We start from the raw sequence: 27,736 nt of genomic DNA, 5'->3' as shown, positions 1-27,736 counted from the left end.
TGGAAAAGGGATTCCACAGTCAAATGTATTTGAGAGTTACTGTATACACACACCTTGGAGATAACCACTAGTTTAGCAAAGGCTCTAAGGAGCCCTGCACGAAACTTGTTTAAATCTGGTACTTCTCAGGCTGCCCGTTCCCTAATGTGTCTTCTACAAGTAAGTAGACACAGCTATCCTACCCTTCACCTCCTCCACCCTGGCTTCTCTTTCCCGGTCCCATCACCCCCACTTGCTTCAGCCATTCTATGGAGGGTGTCCAGCCATTTTACTCTCCCACCGATGGTTCAGTTTATCACAGCCCCTTGGTTGAACCCATGCTCCAGATTTGGGGATCATTGCCTTCCTCGCACCACACACTGAGGTTTTAACATACTTGTAACTACAGGTGGTTTTGCATTTCTGGCAGCCACCCGATGATGCTGGGTTATTCTGAGCTCAATCAGCTAAAACCTCAGAATCTTTGGCCAGGCCCAATGCTGTCTCCTGCATCCTGGTTTTGTGCAGCAGATTTTGTGAACATAAGCACAGGATTTGGCATTTATACCAGCTAAGTCTGGCCAATATGGCCCACTGCTCCAGTCTCTCAAGATCTTTTTGATATAAATTATTTTTTTCCCTCCATTCTGCAATCTCCCCTCCCACAAAGACCACCTCAGATTTGGTGCCATTTCTCCTTTGTATCATGAGAAGAGACTCTGTGAAAAGACGTTTGGTTAGCAGATTTGACAGGGTGTAGACTCTGGGAGCAGGGGATTCTGGGAAGTCCAGGCTCTCAGAGCAGGGGGTCGGGGGAGGGCGTGGGCTCTGGGAGCAAGGCATTCTGGGAGACTGTGAGCCCTGTGGGCAGGTGGCCATGGGAGAGCCCACCACGGCACTGGGACTCACCTTCAGGATCACCCACTGCATGAGGCCCAGGTAGTAGAGAACTGACATGACACAGCTGAAGAAAACGATAATGGGCAGAACCTACCAGGAAAGAGCAGAGGCCCTGGGTTAGATGCAGGCAGGTGGCAGGGGACCAGGCAGGACCACAGAAACCCCAGACAGCCCACACCACGCAAGGCCTTGCCACTCGGAGGCCTGACAGGTCAGGGAAGAGGCTGAGTTCAGTGCATGCACACATACGGGGCCGCTCTGAAGGCACGGCTGGCCGGCCCCTCGACATATGGGCCGTCCACCCCGAAGAGACCTGTGCCTGGCGGAGACGCAGGACCTGAGCTCACCACTCTCTCACCTGTCAAGTGGGGCTACAACGCCCGCCGCGCGGGGCTCAGAGCCGAGCTCCTCGCAGTGTCCATCTGCCGTGAGCACACCCCCGGGCCCACGTCCCTGGCCTTCGCCCGAGTTAGGAGCCCCTCGTCCGTCTACTGTTCCACTTCCACTCACTGCCAGTCGTGGACCTGCCACCAGCATTTCCTCCTGTCACCCCGTCCCCTAGTACCAGACTTCTCACTTCTTCGCTCATGCCAAGCCTCCCCCGTTCTTCCTTCAAAACTTCGCTCACATCCATCGCCTGTGTCCACGCCAGGGCCCCACCCCGGTGCCGCCTCACATGAGCTGTTGGACAACAGTGAGGGCTGGCAACAACTAACGGTCTGTCAGGGGAGGGCGAGCTTAACAACCTGCGGGACAGCCATGCACGGGGGCACTAACGTCGAGGAGCAAGAAAGACGAGGCTCCCTCTGGGCACTTCCAGCCTGATTTCCAAGGCGGTTCATAAAATGGATAAGGGAAAGTGAAGAAAAAGGCACTGCTCTATGTGTAAACAAGGTGGGGGGGGCATGCTGTGTGTGCACACAACCATGGTGGGTGATGGCAGCGGCCTTGGGGAGGGAACTGGGGGACTTGGGGATCAGGAGTGGGAGGGAGACTCGCTTTTCACCATATTCCCTTTTGTTCTGTTGGAATGTGTGATCTGCTCCAGACAGTTGTAAAGTGATAAGTGATACAGCGTTGGTAACACCGGTAATACCGGAGCATCCTCGGGCTAAACCGTCAAGTGGGGAAATTGGAACGTTACAACCACCGAAAGAAGGCTGGGGGCCTGGACCCCCAGACAGCCAAAGTGGCGTCTGTGTGCTGGGACTGTGCACATTTTTTCTTCTTTCTGGTCTGCTCCTCTAATTTTATGTCACAGGTGGGCACTTCTCAGGGGAGGGAAGCACGGGCAGATGGGAGGTGTGGGGAAAGCTCATCAGTTTGTTTTTGAACCTGCTGGGTTTGAGATGCCTGCGGCATATCCAAGTGGGGAGCTGGAGACAAGGTCAGGAGCTCAGAGGCACCACCTGGGCCAGGCCTTGGTTTGAGGCTCGTCCACACAGAAGTATAGGTCGAGGCTGGGGAGATGCAATGCTGAGGAAACCGCCCTGAGTGACAAGGGCAATGACTAAGGCCAGGACCCTGGGCTCAGCGTCACGGTGAGAGAAAAAGGAGAGGCGCATGGAGGAGATGAAGAAGAAAGAGTCAGAGAGGCTGGAGGACGTCCAGGAGACAAGGACAGTTTTTCTGGAAGGGATGGTCTGTCAGCTGAGCCACAGGCATCACGGAAATCTAGAAAGGTAAGGACTGAGATGGACCCTTGGCGCTTAGCAATTCAGGGTCTGTGGCGGCCCAGGTAAGAGAGTGTCAGATGAGGGGTGGGGACAGAGGCCAGGTGTCAGAGAACCAGGGAAGAATGGGACATGAGGAAGTAGAGACAGCAGGCTTGGCTGTGTGAGAAGGAGGAGGGGCCACAGTAGAGAGGGGAGAGGGAGGGAGGAAGGGCTGTGTTTGTTTTTAAGAAGAAAGAATCTTAAGCAATCAAATTTAGGCTCCAGTTCAAAATGAAGGGAGATGACACAATGGCCCCTGATGAGAACAGAGACTGCCCTGGGCAGATCCCCTGGAGATGAGAGAGAAGCACCACTGAGATAGGTTTCTTTTCCTTTCCTTCCCAGATGAAGGCTGCAGGGTTTATCGGAACCTGGGTATATCTGGACCTGTTCCACTCACATCTGTCACCCACTTCATTGCAGTGGGATGTCACCTGACAGAGCGTACAGGCACTGGCTGGAGAAAGCCTTTCCTCTCCCGTGACTCCCTCTGGCTGCCTGGTGCTGGACACACCCCCAGCACGAGGGGTGGTGACATCATTCTGCTGTCCCTTGGAGTAAAAACGCACAGAGGATCACGTACTGTCTAGACAGCTCATCCAATTCATCATGTGAGGGACGGCTGGGCAGGCTGGCAGTGCTGCAGAGATGGCCAGAGCCAGGGAGAAGAGCGCCCAGGGCACTGGACCCAACTGCAGAATTAGACCGTCTCCGGCAGCAACCAAGAGACATTTTCTACCTGTGAGATGGGGATCTTGTGGAAGGGAAGCTATGTCTAGGGAGGGAAGATGAATGGAAAAGAGGTGGCCCTGATTTTCTAAGGTGGGGCATTTAATACTAAATAAGGTCTCTGAGGCCATGTCTCCCAGAGGGGAAACATCCCTGGGACCTGTAGTGTATAAGATGACATAAGACTAGGTAGGCAGCTGAAGAGAATGCTGCCCTAGGAAGGGAGAGGGAAGGGCCAGTAAGTCCTACTATGTGTCTGTGTGGTCCTACTATGTGCCAGGTACCCAACGTGGTGACTCATCAATCCTCAACGGTACTGGCTGACCTGCTAGTACCAATGCTCACCTATGACTCAAGGGAGAACAAACTTCTAACTCTTCTCAGCCAGTGGTTCTCAAAGCGTGGGCCCTAGACCAGCAGTATCACGTGAGAATTTGTGAGAAATGCACCTTTTGAGCCCTGCCCCCAGTTTCAGATGAAGTAGGTCTGGGATGGCCTTTGCCGACGCTGCTGGTTCTACTGGTCTGGACACCACACGGCGAGAGCCTCCCTCCGAGCAGGCAGCATGTCCTCACCAGGAAACAGGTTTCAAAGGCAGGACTAAACCCACGTGGACATGGCCCTGTGGGAGCTGAGCCAGGATTCCTGATGACTTCCTGGGGCTGTCTGGGCACCCCCCCACACATACCCCTGGCCCCCAGGCCCAAACACTGCAGACAGAGCCCTGTCACCAGCCCCAAGCAACAATGAACTACAAAAAGCCAAAACTGGAAGGTTTCTCAGCGATGACGGCTGCAATGCCAGGACCCCATTACAGAAAAGCATCACAGAAACCCCATTACAGAAAAGCATCACAGAAACCTCCTGATTTCCTGCCATGCTGTCACTTCACCCAGACAACCTCCCCACACTGCTCCGCATGCCCATCTCTGCCTGTCAAAGTCACCTTCAGAGCCCTCTGCAGATGCCATGCTCTTATATGACCTCTCCTGGTTCAGCTGTCCCGTTTCCCTGCTTTCCACATCTCACCCGTCTCCATTTACATCCCATTCCCTCCCCTGAAAACTGCGCCACTAAGGTAACCAGTGACCCCTTAATTACTAAATCCAATGGCACTTTTCTGTCCTTGTTTTTTCATCTGACTTGATTTTTTTCTCAGTCCTTATCTTGATTTTTTTGTTGTTGTAGCAAAATTTGGCACTGTTGGCCATTGGGGATAGCAGAGGCTGCTGTAGGAAGATGCCGTGAAACCCTCGGGAGGTGAAAACATTTTCCTTCACCCTAGGGGTTCCTAGAAAGACCATGTGAGCACCACTGCTGAGCTTAGGAGGCAGCTGCATGTTCCAGAGGCTGGAGAGTTAGTGAAGGAATGAGTCAACATTTGCTCCCAGGTCAGCCAGACCCAGGAAGGTGTGGGAGCTTGCGGGGAGGTGATCGTGTGGGTGGAAAGTTACCAGAAGGGAGCTGGAGCCAAGATGGAGTGACTAATCAAGACGATACAGCCAGGAGGTGGCTGCCACGTCGTCTGTGCTGGACTCCAGGCCAGGGGAGGTGGGGGTCTGAAGAAGCCCCAGGCAGAGACAGCTTCCTGGAGGAGTGATGAGTTGGACTGTGGCCCAGCAGGAAGCAGCTCAGATTCTGAAAATCTGAGCGAGTTCAGAGTAGACGTCCCCAGGCTGACATGGGCCAACGCCTTGGACTAGGGCCACATGATTCATGGAAAGAAAGCTGCTGAGTCTTACACTCAACTCAGCACCAACAAAGCCATCCCCAGGTTGAGGACAAGTCCCAAGCCTGGCAAGTGTGCGTGTGCGTGTGTGTGTGTGTGTGTGCGCGCGTGATGCAGGGAGGGGGCTGTGAATGAAACCTTGTGACTAGTGAATCTTACGAGAAAGGGAATTCTGTGGCCATGGAGCGTTTGTCTGAAGCCCTGCCTCACCGCGCCCATCTTTGCTATGAAAGCCAGTGGCTCATCCACTGTCCAGAGGACAGGTTCTCCCAGGGGCCAGGAAAGTTAGCGTTTGACAGGGAAATGCTGAGGCTGGTTAGTGACAGACCCACCTCCCTCATTTTCTCCTCTTGGCAGAACATGCAATCTCAGTCTTGAGCGCCCATTAATATGATTTCAATGTATCGTTACTGATCTTAGAGATGCTCGTTGGGAGGGGGGCAGGTGTCACCGACTTCTCCTTAGAGCAGGAAGAAGACACAGCACTTGACGGTAATCTAGTGACCTGGCTCTAGCCCTGGCTCTGCCCTAACTCACTGGGCAATTGTGGCCAGATCACTGCTTCTCTCGGGCCCTGGTTGGACCATATGTAAGAGAAAGGGGAGACCCGAGATCACTGAGCTCCCTCCTAGCCTGACGGTCTATGGATTCATGGTTCTAAAGGGTAATTAGGGAGAGATGCAAGTAGCCGGAAAGGGAGGCCAGGTGGGAGGACAAGCCGCTAACTAACACACGTGGAAACACAAGCCCAGGCTCCGCTCGCAGGCGCCCTCCCCCACCTCCGCCAGGCCCGACCCACGCAGCTTGCTCCCACTCCCCACTAGCTGGAGGCGGCGGGCAGTGGCCTCATGGGCCAAGAGTCAGCTGACCTGAAAGGCAAAGATGTCCTTGACCAGAGTCTCCCCAAACACAAAGCTGGAGCCGGCCTGGGTGTAACTCAGGAAGACCTGAAAGAAGAAAACAAAACAAAAGCCCGGAGTGAGGCCAGGAAGAAGGAGGAAGGAAACAGTGGCGGGGAAGGGGGAACCAGGCTGGATGAGCTGAAAGGCCTCCACTGGCCTTCCCCACAGCCCAGGGGGACAGAGGAACACGAGGCTACAGGCCCTCCCGGCCTCAGGCAGGTTGGTCCAAGGACTGGCCCCCAGCCCTGGGCCTTACAGTGGCTGGAGCACCACCTGGCAACATGGGGTGTTAAAACCACATTTGGGGGCGCTTGCTCCTTCTCAGCATATTCTACAGAAGATACACCCTTTCAATAATTTTTAAAGAAATATTCTGAGATGAGGGTTGATGGATAATAGAGACAACAGAGGAAGCCAGACAATGAGAGGTGAAGGCTGTCAAAGGGGGTGACTCTTGTGCCTGCTCACTCCCCTACTGACCAGAGGCACAGCCCCCATCCTGTCCCCACCCCTCGCGGCCTTGGTGCTGGAATCCAGCCACATTATACAAGACACCTGTATTTAGGCCCTGAACTTGCCCTGTGACTGCAGGGACCTGTCCTTTCTCTTTTCCAGGCCTCAGTGTTCCCATCCATAAAATGGGTGCCATGACCAGAGCAGTAAGTCTGTCTTCTCCTCCACAACAACCCACGCTGATGCCACTGGCATGGCCAGTGGGTGTGCACAGAGCCCGGACACACAGGACGTGGTCGTCTAGAGAACACGAGGCTGAGTACAGGATTAACCTTGTGTCCTCTGTGATTTATATGTGAAAAAGTAAATCATGATGGTTGCGTAACAGTGTGAATGAACTTGAAACTTAAAAATGGTTAAAACTGTAAATATGTTATGTGTATTTACCACAATAAAAAAAATGGAATTCAAAAAAGTATAACTTCAACAAATTGAGCGTTATTTTGAAACACACACATACATGACGCAAATCATTTGCAATTTTTTAAAGCACTCTTAACTATTTTAGTCCCACATCCCTGATGAGAGCTCAGGGCCACATGCCTCGTGCCCAGGTACCCTAAGGACCTCCAATTCTTTCCTGTGTCAGAACCAGCCTCTGTCTGGGCAGGAGGCATCAGGACTGAGGGAAGCAGGGCCCAGCCCTGCCCCCAGCTGCCTACCCGGGATGGTGCCCAGCACACACCCACCTTTCCGGTCCCCGGCCCTTTCTGTGGACTCACTGCCCACCTTCCCCCAACGGAGTGGCTTCTCCTCCCCTCCCTGGCAAGCGGAGCTGCCCTGGGCATCCGGGCGCCATGTACCCACCTGGATCTGGTTGCCCAGCCACTGGAATGCAATGAATCCAGGTTCTGTTCTGATGACAAAGACTCCCAGTACGAACTGTAGCCCAAGGCCCCAGGACACGGCCCGCCAGGACACCTGCCACCCAACAGAAAGGTCCTAGTGAGCCCGGCTCCTGGGGGACCCACAGGGAACAGGGCGGGTGAAGGCAGAGGTGGGGCTGCTCTGAGGGGTTACAGGAGCTGTGGCCTGTTTGTGGGATGGGGGCTGGACCCAGCCAGAGCTCTCGGCCTGCTGCCAGTAGTCACATCCTTCCTGGGGTTCAGAATAGGCCACGGTCGTGACAGCAACGGGCTTGGGGTGGGAAAGGTCTAACCGAAGACTCACGTAAGTCTCAACCAACCTGGAACATGCCGTGGCAGTTGGTGCTGGCTGGGTGGGCAGAGTTTCAGCCTCGGGGTCTGGCCTCAGTGTAACCTCTGTTGGCCGGGACCCTCCCCCACTCCTCCTCCATAGGCAGGACCCCTAGCCGTCACGATCCCACTCCCTCAATGTCCCCACTTTCAGCATTTCATGATTCCTTAGTGGTGATCCCCAGACTCGGGATGTCTGGGAGGCTTGGCTGGAGCCTGGGGGAAGGTATAAGGCACACACACCGTGGAATGGGGGGGATCCTGACAGCGGGGTGGTCGCACCACCAAGGAGGCAGAGGGACACAAGGGGCTGCAGCCCACTCCAGGCCGGACAACTAAGCACTCACTGCGCGATGATGCTTTGAGCAGACAAAGAGGATGCCGACGAACACGCAGATTCCTGCAAAGGAGACCAGCTGCTCGGGCCGCTGGGACGTGTCCAGAACCAGCCACAGGACCAGGCCCAGGAAAGCAGCGAGGGCTAGACCCCTGCAAGAGGGGCAGAAAGCCAGCACCCTCAGCACATCCTCCCCCACACACAACAGCATCCCAGGCTCCAGGGTAAGGGTGCTCAGGGTTAGCGGAGGACAGAGAGCTGTGTGACCTCAGGTGGGCCACCGAGCTTCTCTGAGTCTAATTTCCTCGCTGGGACAATGAAGCCAAAGACGCCCCGTGTCTCAAGGTCGGGAGAGGACTAACTAAGGGGGCGTGTGTACGAGGCTGAGCACCTTGTTCTCCTCGTCCCCAGGCAACAGCTGATCTGTTCTGGCTCCAGATTAGCTGGTATTTTCTCGAATTTTATATAAATGGAATCATACAGCACAGACTCTTTTTCTGTCTGACTTCTTTGACTCAGCATAACTGTTTTGAGGTTCACCCATGGATTTGCCTGCTTCAATAGCTCATTCCTTTTTACTGCTCAGAGCTAGTCCATCGTGTGGATACACCACCTTGGCTACCATTCCCCCATTGATGGGCATTTAGGTTGTTTCCAGTTTGGGGCTATTACAGATAAAGCTGCTATGAACATTCAAACATACCTGTGCAAGTCTTTATAGCAATGTATGCTTCCATTTCCCTTGGGAACGTACTGTACATGGAATGGGTGAATCATATGGTAGGTGGAACTTTTTAGGAGATTGCCGAACTGTTTTCCAAAGTGATTGTACAATTTTACATTCCCACCAGCCGTATGGAAGAGTTTCCATTTCCCCTCATCTCTGCCAACACTGGGGATGGTCAATCTTTTGAATTCTAGTCATTCTAATGTATAGTAGTATCTCTTTTTGGTTTTGTATGTAAGAACTTTACTTAACTCAAGGTCCAAAGATTTTCTCCTCTGTTTTCTCATAGAAGTTTGATAGTTTTAGGCTTTATGCTTAGGTGAATGATCTATTTTCAGTTCACTTTTTATACAATGTCAGTCATGGATCTAAGTTCTTTTGTTTCTTCCTTGCTTCCTCTTCCTGCTTCTTGTGTATATGGCTATGCATACGTTCTGTTGAGATGATGATGATTTTTCCACTGAATTGTCTTAGTAGCCTTGTCAAAAATCAATTAACCATATATATTTGGATCTATTTCTGGACGCTCCATTCTGTTCCATTGATCTATTTATCAGTTTTGATGCCAATACCACACTGTCTTAATTACCGTAGCTTTATAATAAGTCTTAAAGACACGTAGTGTAAGTTCAGCAACTTTGTTCATCTTTTTCAAAGTTATTTTGGCTATTCTAGGTTCTTTATTTCTATATGAATTTCTGTATGCATTCTATATGAATTCGTAATTCTATATGAATTTCTATATGAATTTTAGAATCATCTTACTGGTTTCTACCTATGGTATCTACCTATGGTATCAAAGCCTGCTATGATTTTGATTGACATATTATTAGAATCTATAAATTTGAGGGAAATTGATATATTGACAATACTGAGTCTTCTGACCCATGAACTTGGTAATTTGCTTCATTCGTTTATTTACGTGTCCTTTAATTTCTCTCAGCAATGTTTCAGTTTCCAATGTATAGGTTTGAAGTTCTCTTGTCAGATTTATCCTTAAGTATTTCATATGTTTTATGTTATTCTAAGTAATATTTGTAATTTAAATGTGGTTGCTTGTTGTAGTATATGGAAATACCATTTCTGGGAGGATGTTTATCTTGTCTCTTGCAACCTTGCTAAACTCACTATTAGTTCTACTAGCTTTTTTGTAGATTCCATAGGAATTTTCTATGTAGACAATCATGTTATCTATGAAAAAAGACAGCTTTGCTTCCTCCTTTCTAATCTATATGTCTTTTATTTGTTTTCTTACCTTAATCTTCAAGATAAAACCTCCAGGACAATGCTTAATGAAAGTGGTAAGAATGAACCTTCTTATTTTTTCTTGATCTCAGTAGGAGAGCAGTCAGTCTTTCATAATTTAATATGGTGTTAGCTGCAGATTTTTGGTAGCTGCCTTTTATCAGGTTGAGGAAGTTCCCTTCTATTCTTACTTTGCTCAGAATGTTTATCAAGAATGGATATTGAATTTATTAAATATTTTCTCTGAATCTATTGGTATGATCATATGGCTTTTTGTTTTAGTCTCTTAATATAGTGCATGATATCAACTGATTATTTTTAACGTTAAATCACTTTGCATTCCTGGGATAAAGGAATAAATCTCACTCATTCATAATGTATTATCCCTTTTATATATATTACTGCATTTGATTTTCTAAAATTTTGTTACTAATTTTTACATCTTTGTTCATGAAGGATATTAGTCTGACCATTTAATGTAATTATTAGTATGGGAGAGGGATTAAATCTACCATATTGCTATTTATTTTCCATTTGTCCCATCTGTTCTTTGTTCCCCTTTTCCTATTTTTCTACTTTCTTTCAGATTGACTATTTTTAAATGGTGCTCCTTTATCTCCCTTCTAAAAAAGTCATTAGCTATAATTGTTTGTTATGTTACTTGAGTGGTTGTTTTAGCATTTGTAGCATGCATCTTTAACTTATTACAATCTACCTTTAAGAGAAATTGTATACGTCACATACAGCATAGAAAATTTGCAGCAGTATATTTTCATTTCTTCCTTCCCAACCTTCATGCTATTGTTGTTCACGTCTACATATAACATAAACTCCACAATATATTATTATTCTTGCTTTATAAGTTGATTACATTTTAAAGAGATTTTAAATAATACAAAAATAGTCCTATTTACCCATGTGGTTACTATTTCACTGCTCTTCATTTCTTTTGTGTAGATCTAGGTTTCCATCTGCTATAATTTTCCTTCTGTTTGAAGGATTTCCTTTAATATTTCTCGTAGCCCAAGTCTGCTTTTTTATGTCTGAAAAATTCTTTCAGCTTTTGTATATGTGAAAAGTCCTACTTCTCCTTTTTGGAGCATGTTTTCCTGGTAAAGAATGCTAGATTGACAGGTTTTTATTTTTGTTTTTACTGTTCTACTGTTTTCTCATTTGTACTGTTTTTGAGACGAAATCTGCTGTCTGTACATTTCTTTTTTTCCTCTAGATGTTTTTAAGATTTTCTCTTTATCACTGGTTTTAAGCATTTTGATTATGATGTGTCTTGTACATGTAGCTTTCCTTCATGTTTCTTATGCTGAGAGTTACGGCATTTCTTAGACCCTTGGGTTTTAAGTTTCATCAAATTTGGCATTTGGGGGACATTATTTCTTCAAGTATTTTTTCTTCTCTCCTTTTTCTTTGGAAACTTCAATTAGATGTATATTTGCCCACTTAAGGTTGTGCCATGGATAACTGATGTGCTGTTTGATGCTTTCAAGTTTTGCTTTTAAGATTTGTTAGTCAGCGCCTGAGCAGGGTTCATTCTTATGCTTAATTTTTTCCCTGCTACTGAGCCAAGACATTTGGACATTTGGATTGTTTCCACTTTTTGGCTATTATGAATAATGGTGCTATGAACATTTGTGTACACATTTTTGTATGGACATATGTTTTCATTTCCCTTAGGTATATGCGTAGCAGCGGAATTGCTGGGTCATATGGTTCCTCCATGTTTAACATTTTGAGGAACTAATTGTTTCCTAAATCATCTGCCTCACTTCCATTCCTACCAGCAGTGTACGAAGGTTTCAATTTTTCCACATCTTTGCTAACATTTGTTATCATCTGTCTTTTTTATTACAACCATCCTGGTAGATGTAAAGTGATATCTCATTGTGGTTTTATTTGCATTTTATTTGCATGATTAGCAGGATGGCTAATGTTGTTGAGCATGTTTCCATGTGCTTATTGGCTATTGATATATCTTTGGAGCAATGTCTAGTCAAATCCTTCTCCCATTTTTCAATTGGGTTATTTGTCTTTTTATTGTTGAGTTGTAGTTCTAGATACCAGTCCTTTACCAGATATGTAGTTCGCAAATATTTTCTCCCATTATGTGGGTTGTCTTTTCACTTTCTTGATGGTGTTCTTTGAATCAACAAGTGCTTAGCTTTTATGTAGTCTAATTTACTTGCATGTATTTTTTAACGAAAACTTTACATCAATACCTCAAATGGAAAAATCAGTCTGTGATTTGTCATAAGAGAAGACAATTGTAAAAATAAATCCTTTTATAAATCTACTTAGTAAAGAGAAGGCAAATGTCAAAACAAATCTGTTTATAAATAAAACTTAAAAGGTTTTCATCCGCATTTTGCTGTGGCTCCTACTCTGAGAAACCACCATGCCCCACACCTCCCTGGCTTAGTTCTTGGCTATCTACCGGTGCCAGTTTCTTCCTCAACAAACCAGAGTACTGAAATAGATTGGTGCTCGTCAGACTTTTTTTAAGCAATAGAAACCTTCTTTTCCAGCTACATTTTCTACATTATTATTATTATTATTATTGCCAACTTTGGTTTATGAAACAGATAAAATAGAGCTGCCTGGTTGAAATGGAGCTAGGGGTGGAGGTGTGTGATGTTTCCCTCTTTAACTCCCTCTCCTGCCCTGTGGCATCGCCCAGGTTTCCAGAGTGCTAAGGAAACCAGTTTGAAAACCAAGGATGCCAGTCTTGTCCCGGGACACAGCTGGCTACATCACAATCCCCTGGGGACTACCTGCAAGTATTGAAACCTGGACCCCAAGCCAGCCTGCTGAATCAGACTCCAGGGGTGGGCCCCCCGTAGCGTATGTCTCACACATGCCCCAAGTGATCTGATGGGAGGTGCCGATATAGGCCATCCCTGCTGGGATTGGCTGGCATCTCTCAATTTAGGAAACTGTTGAGTCCTGTTCTCTGCTGTTAGTCACCTGTTGTGACTGGGGCTGAGAACCAGACGGGACCTGGCAAATCGCCACCAAGATGGCTGCCACCGTTGAAGCCACCCAGCAATGCCTGCCCTGGGGCTCCCAGAAAACAAGCAAGGTGGGGTGTGCTCCTCTTGGCACAGGAACTGACTGGTGATACAGACTGAGGCCCTCCGCAGTCAGCCCTGGCTGTGACCTGAAGCTGACACAGAGGTCCTCAGCCAACAGGCGCCCCCGCTCAGCCTGGGGGCTGTGGGCTCACTCACCTCTTAAACCAGGGGATCAGGTGGGAATGCCCCAAAGGCGTCACACAGCTCCGCAGCTTTGGCCCCAGCAGCCTCTTCAGCAGGCTGTGGGCCAGGAAGACCAGGACCACACAGGTGAGGACAAACAGAGCCAAGGCTCTCTGGAAATTCAGGAGGCAGGCAATGAGCAGGAAGGCAGCGAATGCTGGGAGAAGGTGAGAACAGTAGGTCAGTGATGATGACACAGCACCCCACCACCACCAGGCCCGGAGCAGGACTGTCACCGAACCCCTCTCAGCCTCAGCTTCCTCACCTGGAAATGAGAACGATCATCCCTACTCTGCCGGAGGGTTGTTATGGGAGTTAACAGACAGAACAGATGTGAAAGTGCTTTGCACACTGTAGAGTACTGACCAAATGTGAGGGAGATGTGTAAGGAGAAGGCAAGACGGCATGAATCTCTGAGCATCATGCCTGCTATGTTCCAGAGCTGACTAGGCTCCACAGAGGGCAGAGATGGATTAGCCAGTCACTCCAGGAAGGAGTGCACTCGTGTGTGCCAGGATCCCATTCTGAAATCGTAATCAATAACCATTTTCTTTCTGGAATTTCCTTCCCCCCTTTGCCCGTCTCCCCTTCCAGCCAGTCTGTGCCATGCCTCCAGTAAGGAACATGACAGTGGATAGCAGAGGGGAAAATCTCTCTCCCTGGTTTATGAATTTCAAAAGCCAGGGCCCTTGAAGAATGGAAAGGACTTACAGCCTTTCCATTGGATTAAAAATGTGGTATGAAATATTGTAAGTAAGTGTAAGCCCTACCCCTACCTCCTCTGCTGCCAGACTAGTTGGAGGCCACGGCTGGGGGCTCCCACCTGGCTTTCTCCCACCTCCACATAAGTCTTCCTTATGTTCCCTCCTTCATTGAAAAAACATAAAAGGCACTGCAAGCTGTTATTTTCAGAAGTATTTTCGGGAGATCTTGCTTCCAAGTGTACCTCTGTTTGGCTCAAATAAATTATTAATATTCTCTTCAGGTATGGATGTTCTTACGTCAACACAACGCTGACCGTTTCTGGTCTGTCCAGCTGTCCTCTGGCACTTCTTGTGTTGAATACCACCCTCCAGCCACATTAGACTGTTGATCAGTTCCCTGCCCATACCCTGCCCATTTTCACCTTTGCTCCTGGCATCCCTCTGCATGGAGTGCCTTCTCACTCCTATTGTCCTTCCCCTGCCACCCGGCTAACTCCTGCTCAACCTGTGAGGCTCAAATGTCACCTCCTCCTGGAAGTCCTCCCTCCTCAACCCCACCCTCCTTGGTGCTCCCAGAGGGCTTGCTGTGCTATGTGGAAATAGTTGTTGCCCTCTCCCTTCCTGATCAGAGAGTGCCTTAGGAACAAGATCTGGTCTGACTTAATTCTGATGACCCAGCTTCCGGCATGGGAGCTGGCCCCAAACTGGTGCTCAACAAAGCTTTGTTGAATCATTGGGCAAGTGAACCACCCTGCCCTGAGACGGGGATGGCTAGAGTGGAGGTGGCTGAAATGGGAGGTGGGGACGGGAGGGGGTACAGCCAGAGTGTCCCCCGGGGATCGGGCCCCAGGCTCACCGGTACAGAGCAGGCCTGTACAGATCCATCGAAACAGCTGTGCATGCTCCCTGCAGAAGCGTCTCACTCTCAGGGCTGGCTGTAGGGTCCTCCTAGAGAGAGGACCAGAGGGTTACGAGGGGCCCCTAGATTCCCTCCTGCGGGGATCCTTAACACCTCCAGGTTGAAGCCACCCCAGTAAAAAGGTGACACGGGGATTGCCAGGCACTGGCCTTTGCATCCCACAGGGCTGAAGGGCAAGCCCAGCCCAGAGCAAATGGAGGAAAGACTTGGGCCATCCCCGCCTTTGTCTGTGTGTGTTCAGGCCTAGAGTGGCACCACCACCCCAGTGATAATCCTGCCTGCAGGGCTGGGAGAGAATTAACGGAGATGAAAGGAAGAACTTACCAACGTGCACAAACCACGCACTGGCTGCCTCCCAACCCATCCCATTTGCACCTGTCTATGGAGCGAGGTGGAGAGGCTCCCAGCTCTGCATTTACTCCCTTGGGACCCAAGACGCTTATCATTGAGTCAGCAGCTCCTCCCAGGGAGAGGATAAGTGAACAGCCCTCCCCAAGCCCAGTAGCTGTGACCCCACTGCCTTGCCGGCCCAGAGCTAATGCCAGTCCTTGCCTGGTCTTGTAGTCGCTGGTTTATCCCTGCAGGAAAGGCTGGAACCCGGATGGCCTCCGGGGTCCCAGAGCCAGCAGGAGATGCTCATTCAGCACCAGCTGCTGTTTTAAGGACCCTCTCTCCCCTCTTTCTGTCCCTACCTCCCATCTCCTAAGTGCATCTTCCCCGATCTCCCCAGCAGGGCAGACAGATGGCACCCCCACCATCACCAGCACTTCTCCTGCTCTCCTCAGCTCAGGACGGGTCAGTGAGGACCCCGCAGGCCTGCCCATCAGGTGGCCAAGTTCTCAGCTCCTACTTGCTGCCTGTGTGACAGGGCCCATCCCTTTCTCTCTCTGGGCTTCAGCGGGGAGCCTGGCCAAGTCCAGAGGTTTTCAAACTAAGCCTCAAGGTTCCCCAAGGTACCCAGAGATTGAATGGGGTAGAAGGCAGATGGGGGGTTGAGAGGGAGGCCAGGCTAGTTTGGGGTCCCATCCAACTTCAACCAGAGCCGCCCCACAGCATGTGTTGGGGTTTCCAAAGGGATTTCACTCTGGTTACTGCAAAGCAGGTTGGGAGCCTCTGGCCTGGCTCACGTCGGAGGCGGAGGCCAGCAGAGCGCATTCGCTGGCTACAGCCCACTTTCTCCTTTCTTCAACAAAGGTTCGGGAGCCACCTCCCTCTGTGCTGGAGGCCAGGCTCCCCACCCCTGCTCCCAACGGCTGCCAGCCCACGTCCCTCCTGGAGACCACCTACCATCCTGAGAAGGGCTCCTGGCTGGCCTTGCTCCGGTTGTCCCTGCCGGTTGCGGGGCTCAAGTCACTGCCAGGGGCCCGGCCTTCCTCCTAAAACCACGAGAGAGAGACCAGAGTATACCTGCCACCCCAAGTGAGAACTAGAGCTGTGGGCCTGGAGTGGGGAGGCCCTGGCTAGCCCAGGAGTGGGCTGGGCTGGGGGCTGGGGTTTTGCACAGGACGTGATTGGAGGGCAATTGAATTCTGTGAAGCATGCACACCTACTGTGTGCTGGGCTCTGTGTTAGACATATGGTGCCCTCAGGGAGCTCATGGGCTCTGTGACGGAGGGACACTCAGCTGTGGCTGGTGGGGAGTCCCAGGCAGGGCCACCTGGTCGCACAGCCGCTGGGCACCGTTTGCCCCATACTCTATGGAGCTACGTTCCGGTGTGCAGGGGGCTTGTTCTGGCCGATTCCAGTATGAAAGGCACACCGTGGGTTGTGCAGTGTGGTAAAGGGGAGGGGGCTTTGTCCGCGGATGTTGGGAGCTCCAGGGTGCAGGGCGGTTGGCCCCGACCTGGCCATTCCACAGCAAGGACAAGCTTGCCGGCTCCTCATAGGTTGAGACTCCCCCAGGGACCCCCACCCCCTTCTCATCCTTAAGATCACAGTTCAGATGGCACTTCCTGGTGAAGACCTTCCCTGGCCTTTCAGACTAGGACAGGCTCTACTGGCACATCTTAGGTGCACAACAAATGTTTAATGAGTGAAATAAGAGGTTGCTCTGGGCTGAGGACAGCACATCTGGGATGGCTATACTGATCGTTCAAGCAAAGAGGTGAGGAGGTAGGGGGGTGAAGGGAGATGTGAACAAAGGCCCCTCCCACCAGGGAGCCAGAATGGGGATGGGGAAGGCGACAGACCAGGCTTTCCAAGAGCTCAGCCCCCCTGTTGTCCAGACCATAGGCCATGGATGCGAGAGAGATGAACTCCTTAGGTGCTGGTGTGCTGTCCTCCATGTGCCAGACTTTCCAGCTGAAAGACAAAGTCAGGGTCCAAAACTGAAAGGTGAAGGCAGGCAGGACCCACGGAGGGGCCTGGAGACAGGAGCAGGTTGGGGAGGGCGGGGGCGGGGGGGAGTGGATGCCTGGCACAGCTTATACCATCCTGGACCTCAACCCTCATGGTGCCTGGGGGTCCTGGCCACAGCTCCCCAGTGACAGGAAGGCACCCCTTCCTGCACTCACTTCTGAACCTGTGAGAGGCAGGTCCTTGTAAATCTGTGAGGCCCGGCAGAAACAGAAGTTCTGCCCAGCTCACAGGGAAGGAAAGGAATTGTGGATAGCATGTAGTATGTGTACCTGGTATAGGTATTTTCCTGTAAAGAGGCCCTAACTTTCATCACTTCCCACAACAGGTTAAACCATTGCCATTGGGGGGTATCTTCATTGTACTATACTTTCCCACCTCTGAAAGATGGAGCGACAATATCCTGAAGACTCCATTTCAGTCCCTGGATCAAACTAAACCTGAAACCACCTTTTCAATTATAATGACCAATATAGTCCTTCTCTTTCTGTTCTTCCTCTCTCTCTCTCTCTCTCTCTCTCTCTCTCTCTCTCTCCTCCCTCCCTATCTCCCTTCCTTCTTTTGTTTTTGCTGGAACTCAGTTCATAGGTTTAAACTCACCAGTAAATAGGAGCCCTAACTAAGATGCCGTCTCTCCCACTCCTGTTCCCTCACTTTTTCTTCCCGGTGGAAAGCACCCTACACTGTGTAGATGCCAGCCTGGGTAAGCTCACACACCCACAGGCACGCACACATTATGCACACGTGAGTAGGGACAGACACACACACACACACACACCAGCTGCACAGAGAGAGGCAGGATCCTCTTCCTACTCACATATTTGCGGTGAACAAGCCACTCTCAGGGACAGGTGGTAGCACGTATTTCCATAAGGACAAGCGGGATCCAACTTGCTTGCACTTTGGCCTGTCTTCTCATTTCAGTGGAGATTCCTGGGCAGAGTTCAGAGTTGAAGTAGGTTGGGCCTCGCACCCAGCTCTATCCAGAGCCCAGGCCACAGCCCAGGTGGGGACCCCCAACCTCCCTCAGGGAAAAGAGGAAACGGCGCTGAACACCTGCCCTCTTACTTAATCTGCCTTCCTCCTCTGAGATGCCCTCCTCACTGTTCTCCCCTGCTCCCATACATACTCACCTCCTCCAGGAAGCCTGCCTTGATTATTCTCACCCTCCCCCCAACCCCTCCTGAGGCCTCCTTTTCCACCTGCCATCACTGCTACTCAGTTTTTCAGACCGTGCATTTTACCTTTCATTTCGACTCGTACCCAGTTTCTCTTTCTCACTGAATCAGTAATTGTAACAGTAATCTATTTTCTTGAGCTTGAAGATAAGGGAAGCAGGATAAATAGTAAAATTGTTTCCAGTCTAAACATTGATACAGCCCTGCAAACAAAATGAAATCACACAGTTTTCCTTTTGTTCCAGTTTTCTCTTTAACTGACACCTACGTAACCGTGTGTAAACTCAAGGGACAAACCCTTTGGTGTTTCAATCCTCAAACTAAACATTAAACTTATCTCACAGGACTAACAACATTTCCTTAATAATTAATCCCACATGCTCAGGACAAAATCCTTCGATACATAAACGCTTCCTGGTAGCACAGGGTGTGGAGTTATCTACACGTGCAGCTTGTTTTGGAAGACTGAAGAATGATGGGGTGGAGGGTGGGGGGACCCCCTTTTTTTTTTTGTCTATCACTCTGATTACAAAAACATTAACACACAGCATTAAACACTGAAACATTATGGAAATATGCAAAACACAGGAAGTTAAAAATTCCTCTGAGTCCTACGGAAAAAACCACCATTGAGTTTGTGGCATTTTTCTCCAGACTTTTTCTTCCTAAGTGAATACTATTTTCTGTTATTCATTTTACAAAACGGGCTCATACTATACCAGGCTTTTCGTCACTGGCAGAGATCTACACCCTGCCCCACTCATTCCACAGGAGGCCTGTGTGCGGCCTTGATCCTATAAAAATTAATACACAGAAACCTCATTTACAATGAAGTAGGGAGGCCAGAAGGGGGCACTCTCATGTGCTATGTCCACTCTGGGGCCCCAACAGGAAGAACTCTGTTTATCATAGCTCTCCCAACTTCCTCTTCTCTATAAAAGAGTTTCCTTTCCTGTATTTCTTGGGACTTGTGTTTGGTTTGCCATCAGACTGCATGTCCTGAATTACAAGTCTTTGTTGTTCCTGAATAAACCCATTTTGCCTGAGAAATATCTAGCTATTTGTTTCAGGTCAACAATTGTAAACTCTTGTGTCCATGGTGTCACCTGGTTTATCCTGAGCAGGACACATGCTTCTGTGTGCAGCCTTCACAAGGATGGGCTGGGAGCTGCCCTTGCAGGGGGCTTGTTAAGTCCCAGGGAAGGACAGAGGGGACTGTACCTGCTTCTCTGCTTCTGTCCCCTTCTAACGTCTTCCCCTCCGTCCCCTCTCCCTTACCTTTCTCCCCTTTCCTTTCCCCTCTTCTCTTGGTGCCGAGAGAGAAGCCAGGAGACATAGCAATCCAGTAACAGCCAAGCTTGTTCCAAAATACTCCCTACATTGCGGTTTATAACCCTGACATCTTGTGTGCCCTGATCGCTAAAGTGAGGATTTAATAGGCTGTGTGTCATGAAATGAACCCTGAGCTTGAAGCTTAAAGGTCTAGATTCAGTCCTGACTCTGAAAGTCAGCTGTTTCCGCATCTGTAAAATGGTGGGGGTGGGTAATAGTATCTATCTTGTACATGAACATTTATGAGGGTTAAATGAGTTACTGCAGGTGAGGTGTTTGGCAGACAGCCTCGTACCATGAGACTGACAGATGTCCTTGCTGTCACAGGTCCCACCTCGGGCCTGTGTTGACACACTGCTCTCCTTTTCCAGGTCAGGGGACCCTGTGTTTGCCCCCTGCTCAGTGATCCTGGCCCCCAGAAGCCAAACGCTCTTTTCAGGTGCATTTGGCTGAGAGCCACAGGCTGGGTGGTCTGGAGGCCAGGTAGGTCGTGATGAGGCCGCAGGAGAAGGACAAAGAGCTGGAGGACCTCATGGGTCCTGGCTCTGCCCCATCCAGCTGTGCAAGCTCAGCATGTCACCTGACCTCCCTGCAGCCTGTGTCCTGAGGAGATGAACTCTGAGGCCCATCCCACCCACCAGGATGGTAGAGTGAGGCCTGGGGCTGAGCCAGGGCGAGGTGCTGGGTTCAGAACAGAGGGAGGCAAGGACTGTATTTATATACAACATTCCTTCCAATCAAAACAACACTTAGAAGGATTTATAATGAAGAGGCTATCCAACCTCTCCCATTCCTCAGAGGGAACCACTTACCTGTTTCTGGTTTACTTCTCTGGGTACCACCTCCTGTTTCAGGGGGAATTCTTGGCCAAAGAGTGGGAGAGAATCCCTTCTCCTTGCCAGGCTTTGATATAATAAAGATAGATACTAATACCCACCCCCACCATTTTACAGATGCAGAAACAGCTGTGTTATATTTTTATTAGTGGTAAGTGAAACACTCGGGACGGTAAGAGGCAGACATCATCAGAAGGGGTGTTCAACAATCTATTTTCTCACAATCTTCCTGCACTCATTTCTTGGCTCTTTGCAGATGAGGTCTCTTATTGCGTCGATTCATGTGTCCAAGCAGTGGACAAAAAGAGAGGCTCTTCCCTGGTCAAGTTCCACGAACACGACTTCGTTATTCTTTTCTCCTGAATCTGCTTCTCTCTCAAACCTGGGCTGGTCAGCAGAAAGCACATCCAATACAATGTTTCCTTTCTCATGTGGGGCAGTGAAACATGGGCCTCTGATAGTCAGAGTTATACTATTCTTGGCTTTTGTGAGTTTTATACCACAAGTGATACCCTCCTTCTGAGGCGCAGTCCTTCTGGGGTGCACCATTTTCCTCCAGCCAATGGCAGAGGCTGTGGGGCTATTAATTTGGATCTCTGTGGCCTTGTTGGCCCAGAGACTGACATTGAGTCACAGCTGATAAGCCGGTTAATGATACAGGCAAAAAAATTCCTTGATTGTTTCATCTTCTCCCCACGTCACAGAAGTGGTCTGATGTGGCACCCACTGAGCCTTAGAGCAAAGCCAGATATTTTTACAAAGGTTTCCATGAAGCAGACTCCAGACCTCCTGGGAGAAGCCAGTGAAATGAATGTACGGCACCCAAGCAGCATCCATAGGGAAGGTGCTGAGAAATGAGCACCACAGATTAAATACAAGTGTTAGGAAGAACAAAAGTGGATTCCTCTGCGGGTCACACGTAGACACTGACACTTTCCAGGCATATCTTGCCTCGGTCCACGCAGATGGAATTCCACTGATAACACTGCCACGGAATGAAAGGGACAGCCTCATCTCTGACGCTCTGACTAGTGCTAAGTGTTCTTCCTGTGTGGACCTGCCAATTATGTACCATGACTCATTTGTAAATGCTCCTTTCCATTTCACTATGCCTGTGGAAACAAGCTTCATTATTCCAAAGGTTGTGTCCAGTTCCCTTCAGTTCCACGACAGTGGCGGTCTGTGGAAAACCTGACCCGTCACAGGAGCTCAGCAGGGCTGCTTGTGGGGGGCTCAGGAGGCAGTGTTGTTCCACACGAGATGAGAGCTGGAAAGACCATTTTCTGGGGTGGGGGCAGAAATCTTTGTTGGCCACACTGTTTTGAGGGAAGGGAGACACACCAGGGTCTCCCAGTTTGGAGAAGAGCAGTGCGTGAGTGAGCCCTGAGATGGATTCTGCAGTTCCAGGAGATGGTGACAACAGTGGCACCAGCTGAGAGCTTCGTGCCTAAGAGCTTGGCACATGCCAGGCTGTGCTAAGAGCTTTACCTGCACGATCTCAGTTCACCTTCATAATAACGCAATGCAGTAAGTAGTGGTCACCATTTCCCCCACCTGTCCTCCGTGGAGGTGTGATGGGGAAGCCAGCACCATAAATAGGTGTTCCCTATCTCAAGGGAGGCTCAGAGAGGACCCTGGGTTTGTCCACAGCCTTGTTCCAATGAGAATTCTCATGGGGCTTTGGTGGAACCAAAGAGGTTTAGTGAAAACAGGGTGTTTAATTTGATCAGAAATGTCAGTCGGTGTGAATCCACACGGACACGCCCTGTATTAGGCCTGGATGCACTCTTTATCCAATCGTTAAAGAGCCAGTGGCCAGAGAAGCTGACCGGCCCCCTACCTCAGCCGAGGAATCCACATAATCATGTCCGGCTGTAACTTTACCACCCAGGTATGTGCTGCAAGCGCCCGGGTGAAGGCTCTTCATCCACAGGTGAGGCTGAGTATCTGGTACCTGCTGCCCGTCGCAGCCTTTTGCAAATAATAGGAAAGCGCCATCTCTGAACCACATCACTTCCAACGTCAGAGGACAATGCCTCATGGGTGGCAGGGCCCCTGCGGGTCGGCAGGTGTCCCCTACCCAGAGCTAGCTGCAGCCATACAACCAGAACCTCCTGAAGACAGATGCTCCTGTCTGGCCAAGTTCATCGTCTCATATTTGCCTTTGCAATTTAACAATGGAGCTCAAATTTGTGTGGTTGAATGGGATACAAGACAATTGCTCATAGGCAGTTCCTGAAGCAGAAGTTGGGTCCCTCTGTAGACCTTTCTTTTTCAAGTAAAATCCAAATGAGTGACTGGTAAAGAAAATTTAAAGTTCACCACTGGGTGGTCTCAGGGAGACCAGCGCTGGGAAAACCAGCAATCAGCTCAGCTCTCTCAGCCCAGCCCCAAACAGCTACAAACCAGTGCTGTCGCTGTTCACCTACGGTAGTAGCCTCTATGAATAAAATAGATGAATGATAGATTGATGGGTGGGTGGGTGGATGGATGGATGGACAGACGGATGGATGGATGGATTGATGGATGGACAGGTGGGTGGATGGATGGATGGATGGATGGATGGATGGATGGATGGATGGATGGATGGATAGATGAACAGGTGGACGGATGGACGGATGGACGGATGGATGGATGGGTGGATGGATGGATGGGTGGATGGACGGATGAAAGGACAAACAGATGATACATAAATGTAAATATAGATACTATTTTTTATTTTCAAATGTAGACATTATCTACTGACTCCAATATACACAGTGAAGACTTAGCTGTCTGATGTTTGACCGCTGTATTACTATTTCAGTTCTCCTACTCATGATGTTGCACTTGGGATCAACGATTACTCTTGCTAAGGCTGACAGCATAGAGCAGAGAGGAGCCTCAGTTCCGACGACATCCTGGAGCTGCCATGCCGGCCTGAGATGGATCCTGTCCAGATCTCCTAGTGCCTACAGACCTCTTTCGCAGGAAGGAATCACTTTCTCTTGCTTACAACCACTGGCCTTCAAGGGCTTCTATTATTTCCAGTTGTAGCCGACCCACGCACCACTGCCCTTAGGGCTCAGTGCCAATGCCCTCCCAGGGCCTGGCCTGGCCCTCTCGGCACCTCGAATGACAATAGCACGGTCCTCTTGTCCCGTGCACTAAGCACACAGGCTCCTGGCCTGTCCTCCACTCTAACCTGACCTGCAACTCTCGCACGGATTGTTTCCTTGCCTGGTAAGCTCTCCCTCTCCCTCCCCTTCCTCTGGCTCAAGTTCACATGGCTAGTAAAGCTGGATCTGAACTGAGGTTTGTCTGACTTGTTCTAAGCTTGTCAAACAACCTTCTCATAATTTGATTTCCCTTAAACTTTTCCTTTCAGAAGAAAGGAAGAATTCACTTGTCAGGTAAAACTAGTATCCAGTCTCCTAGATGGTTAAAATTCTCATTAAAAATCAGCAAGGTGGTTTTTGGTGCACACGTTTCATTTTCTTGTACGTTTAGTGAACGAGAGTTTGATTAGCTCAGGGGTACAGACAGCATCAAGTTACACAACTGAGACCCAGACCCCGCCCCACCCTACACTGTTGCTCTGCTAATAACCAGAATCCACACTCCACATAGCCCAGGGGATGACAGGCAGAATCAGATCGGGAAAAAGAAGAGTTACACTCAGAAGAAACTGTGTGAACTAGATCATAAACAGTGTCAAAAAATACAGTGAAAATTAATGGAAAAACTTTTAAGGCTGTTCGACCAAGATAGCAGAACATAATTTTGGTGCAGGTTATACTTGATATCTATACTCATCAGAGATTCTGTGTTCAAAGTAGAAGCTCAAATAGCCAGATACAGCTCTTACCGTTTGGGGAGAAGGGGCTATTTGTTGAATATTACAAATCTGGTCCAAATGTTGACCATGCTAAATTATATCAAAAGACCAAAAATCCAAGAAAGGCAGGAACTCACAGATTTCAGGAGACCAGAATGCTTTATTAGGTCCTTGGCAGGCCTCCAGTCCATCCACCCTGTCACTGTCCTCTGGCAACACCCAGATGGTCTCCTCCTTGCCATAAGAAACACATTGGCAAGCTCTGCTGGCGTTCCTCTCCAGGCCTGGAGTGCTGGTTGGGAGAGCTGCTATGAAAATAAGCTCCCTGATCTCAGCAGCAGAGATAGAGAGAAGGAACAAAGTAGGGGAGTCGTCACAATGCAGGTGGGCATGGAAACTGCACCTCTAGCTGTGGTTAATCAATCAGTAGTTCCCAGGAATGAATAAGACCAGACAGCCCGAATAAGATGTGACCTAGTTTTCACCAGGACTAAGGCCTTCTGGTTGGGCAAACAGGTCTGTGTCAAGCTGCCAAGGTAGAGTCAAAATCTCCCACTTGATTTCCAGACCTTCAATGGAGAGGAAGTCAAGGGTCTTTGAAGGGAAACCTTATCTTAACACTTAGGTGCATACCATGAACTTTCCTTGCAGCCTTCCCCAAAAGCATCTTTATCCATTTATTTGGGAACTATAGAAGGGAAGGGGTCCTGTAGGACACTGGCTCCAAACTAAGTCCAGTTGTTGGGAACAACAGAAAAGCCTGAGGTCTGCCAATCAATGGGGATGACGAATAGAGCAAATGTTATTCTTGTGTAGACCCAGTGGAATCTCAAAGCCAACCAGGGGTTATTTTGCGTGTACAGTTAAAATGGATACAGTTTGACACAGACACAAAGCCCACAATGGCTGTCTGATGTGTGGGGAAAGAGTGACTGTAGCAGGACAGGCCAAGTAGTAGCCAACAGAATTTCCCCGCCCTCGCGAAATGAGAAATCAAAAGGGTACCATATTCCTGGGGGAACTGCAGGCAGTCGTGTTAGTACCGGAAACGAGCATGGAGTCACAGGGGCTCCACCACCGCGCTGCTTGGCCAACGCGAGGCACGGGGTCTGTGGGCTGCAGTCCACTTTCAGAAGCGATGGTCCCGGGACGTCTTCTTGCTAAAGCACTCACCCAGCTCCTGGCATTGGGTATCAATCCTCTGATCTAATGCATTCCTTTTCTCCTCTACTTTGACGCACAAAGAACATCAGAAGCACTTTAGCTGGCAGGGCAGCAGTGCTCGGTTGCTGTCCTGGCTTAGACATATAGACTATCTTAACTGCCCAGCTCTGTGACACAACCTGGCTCACGAGAACCTTGACCCACCACCACCCTGTCCCATCACGCTGATGGCATCCTGCTGATGGGGCCTGGACACCACCAGCTTCCCTAATGCCTTGCGGTAAGACATACGTGAGTCAGAGGTGGGCCACACGTCACGTGAAAATGCAAAGGTCTGTCTCCTTGATAAAGTTCCTGGGGCTTGGGGGATGGGGGGGGTCTGTTGAAGTCAGCATATTTCCTCCATAATGTAAAATAAATAAAAACCCAAATTATTGCATTTGGAATCCCTTACCACTAAGGCCTGACTGCAGACAAAAATGTCACTCTGGGGCATCTCGCTCCAGCCCATTTCTTGACTGACCTAGGCCACCAGTTTTCGGTGGGGCCTAGAGCACATGAAGCCTCTCCGGGTGGGAGAGCCTTTAGTACAAACAGCTCTGCCACCAGGCCACAGGGCCTAGCAGATTCAATGGTGCTTGAGGTATCTGTTTGTCTGCAGCATCTTGGGGCGTGATATGAAGCTTATGGCAAGTCCTGATTCGAAAAAATACGGCGGGGGAACCCAGGGTTTAGAACGAAGTGATACTCAGGCCAAAAAAATAACTATTATCCTTTTGTGACCTGGCCCTCTAGCGTACCCCTGGGCTGTTGGGGAGCGTGAACGCTTGGCTGCAGCACGCGAGGTGGCCGGTGACTGGGGTTATCTGACCCACCCAGCCACACTCAGGATGGCCAGAAGCACTCCATTCTCAGGGGGGTGCTCCGGGGTTCTGAAGGCACCAGCCAGCCATGGACGTGGGCTGCTCATTCACTCTCCCACATGCCTTCTGCTGCTCTACTCCTGAGCTCTCCTCAACCTACACCCATGGGTGGCTGTACGAAGGTAGGATTTTATCTTGACCATCACGGGCCCTTCTTCTGGATTTGGATTTGCTTTCCTCACCCATCACACCTCTTCCCCCCTCACCCCCCCCGCCAGCTATGACACCAGCTGAGAAACAATACCTTGCAAAGTTGGGTCAGGCTCACAGGACGTAGCATAAGCTTTGAACTGGCAACCAATTCATGGTGCTACTTCTCCTACAGGCTACGAAGCAGAGTGAGAGGATTATCACTACATCTCAGTGCTTATGTCACAGCTGAGGTGCTGTGGGGAGGTTTTAGTCCCCAAGGCAACACCTCCTCCAAAAGTCATGGTAACAATTCCAATGAACTGGGAGCCGAGGAACCTGGCCATGTCAGGCTCCCACCTCTGGGTGACACATAACAAGAGGTCATGGGCATAGCTAGGATGACTAACGCTATCGAGGGAAAGCATGCTTGCTGCTGCAGAAAAGAGGGCAGAATACAGGTGGACGTGGGGAGATGCCTTGGGTGTTCCTGGTATGGCCACACCCGGAAGTAAATGCTGCCACCCAGGCAGGACCACTAAGGAGCTGGACTTTGGAAATGAAGGTCGGGATCACTCTGCCGCACAAAAATCCCTGGTCAGAAACACCAGTAGTAGAAACGGACTGTACCCTTTACCCGTACGTCCTTCCTTGCTGGGTGATACAATTTTGGTTGAAAATGGTTGATTTTACCAGTTAATCCACAGGTTGTAGAATTTCAAAACGGGATCATGATAAAAGAGAGTATCACTGGTGATACTGGACTTTGGAGAATGGTAGCCTGGTCACTGCCCCTGGACTTAGTCATTGCACGTGACTTTGAATGGTCTCCCTAAGCGGAGAGGAATTTGCTTTTGGTTGTATGTGGGAGTCGTTAATGCATCAGACAGAAAGAACTGTGAGTGAGTGAGTGGGTGAGTGAGTGAGTGAGTGAGTGGGTGGGTGAGTGAGTGGGTGAGTGAGTGAGTGAGTGGGTGGGTGAGTGAGTGAGTGGGTGAGTGAGTGAGTGAGTGGGTGGGTGAGTGAGTGGGTGAGTGAGTGAGTGAGTGAGTGGGTGGGTGAGTGAGTGGGTGAGTGATCTTTTGTCGTTGCCCACCGAGCCCTTTCTACCCGCCCATTCTCCACCGTTCTTCTGCTAAGA

At 49.6% G+C, this 27,736-nt stretch overlaps 1 protein-coding gene across 3 annotated transcripts in view; it reads right to left on the bottom strand.

The window, feature by feature from the left end:
- SLC28A1 (solute carrier family 28 member 1) overlaps window positions 1-26,675 on the bottom strand; it is a 44,538-nt gene extending 17,863 nt beyond the window's left edge. Inside the window, exons 1-10 of one of the 3 annotated variants that reach the window (XM_074318328.1) lie at window positions 19,673-26,675; window positions 18,034-18,597; window positions 17,051-17,162; window positions 16,149-16,237; window positions 14,799-14,890; window positions 13,212-13,395; window positions 8,011-8,152; window positions 7,275-7,388; window positions 5,922-5,999; window positions 889-969 (exon numbers count right to left, since the gene is read on the bottom strand). In XM_074318328.1, coding sequence (XP_074174429.1) covers window positions 889-969; window positions 5,922-5,999; window positions 7,275-7,388; window positions 8,011-8,152; window positions 13,212-13,395; window positions 14,799-14,890; window positions 16,149-16,237; window positions 17,051-17,146 — 876 coding nt within the window. In that variant the 5' untranslated portion in view covers window positions 17,147-17,162; window positions 18,034-18,597; window positions 19,673-26,675. The other 2 variants (XM_074318330.1, XM_074318329.1) reach the window with 2 other exon arrangements.
- Between the last annotated feature and the right edge of the window lie 1,061 nt (window positions 26,676-27,736).

The sequence above is a fragment of the Rhinolophus sinicus genome, linkage group LG13 (genome assembly GCF_036562045.2).
Source record: "Rhinolophus sinicus isolate RSC01 linkage group LG13, ASM3656204v1, whole genome shotgun sequence".
Classification (NCBI taxonomy): domain Eukaryota; kingdom Metazoa; phylum Chordata; class Mammalia; order Chiroptera; family Rhinolophidae; genus Rhinolophus; species Rhinolophus sinicus.
This window is presented reverse-complemented; position numbering and strand designations above follow the sequence as displayed.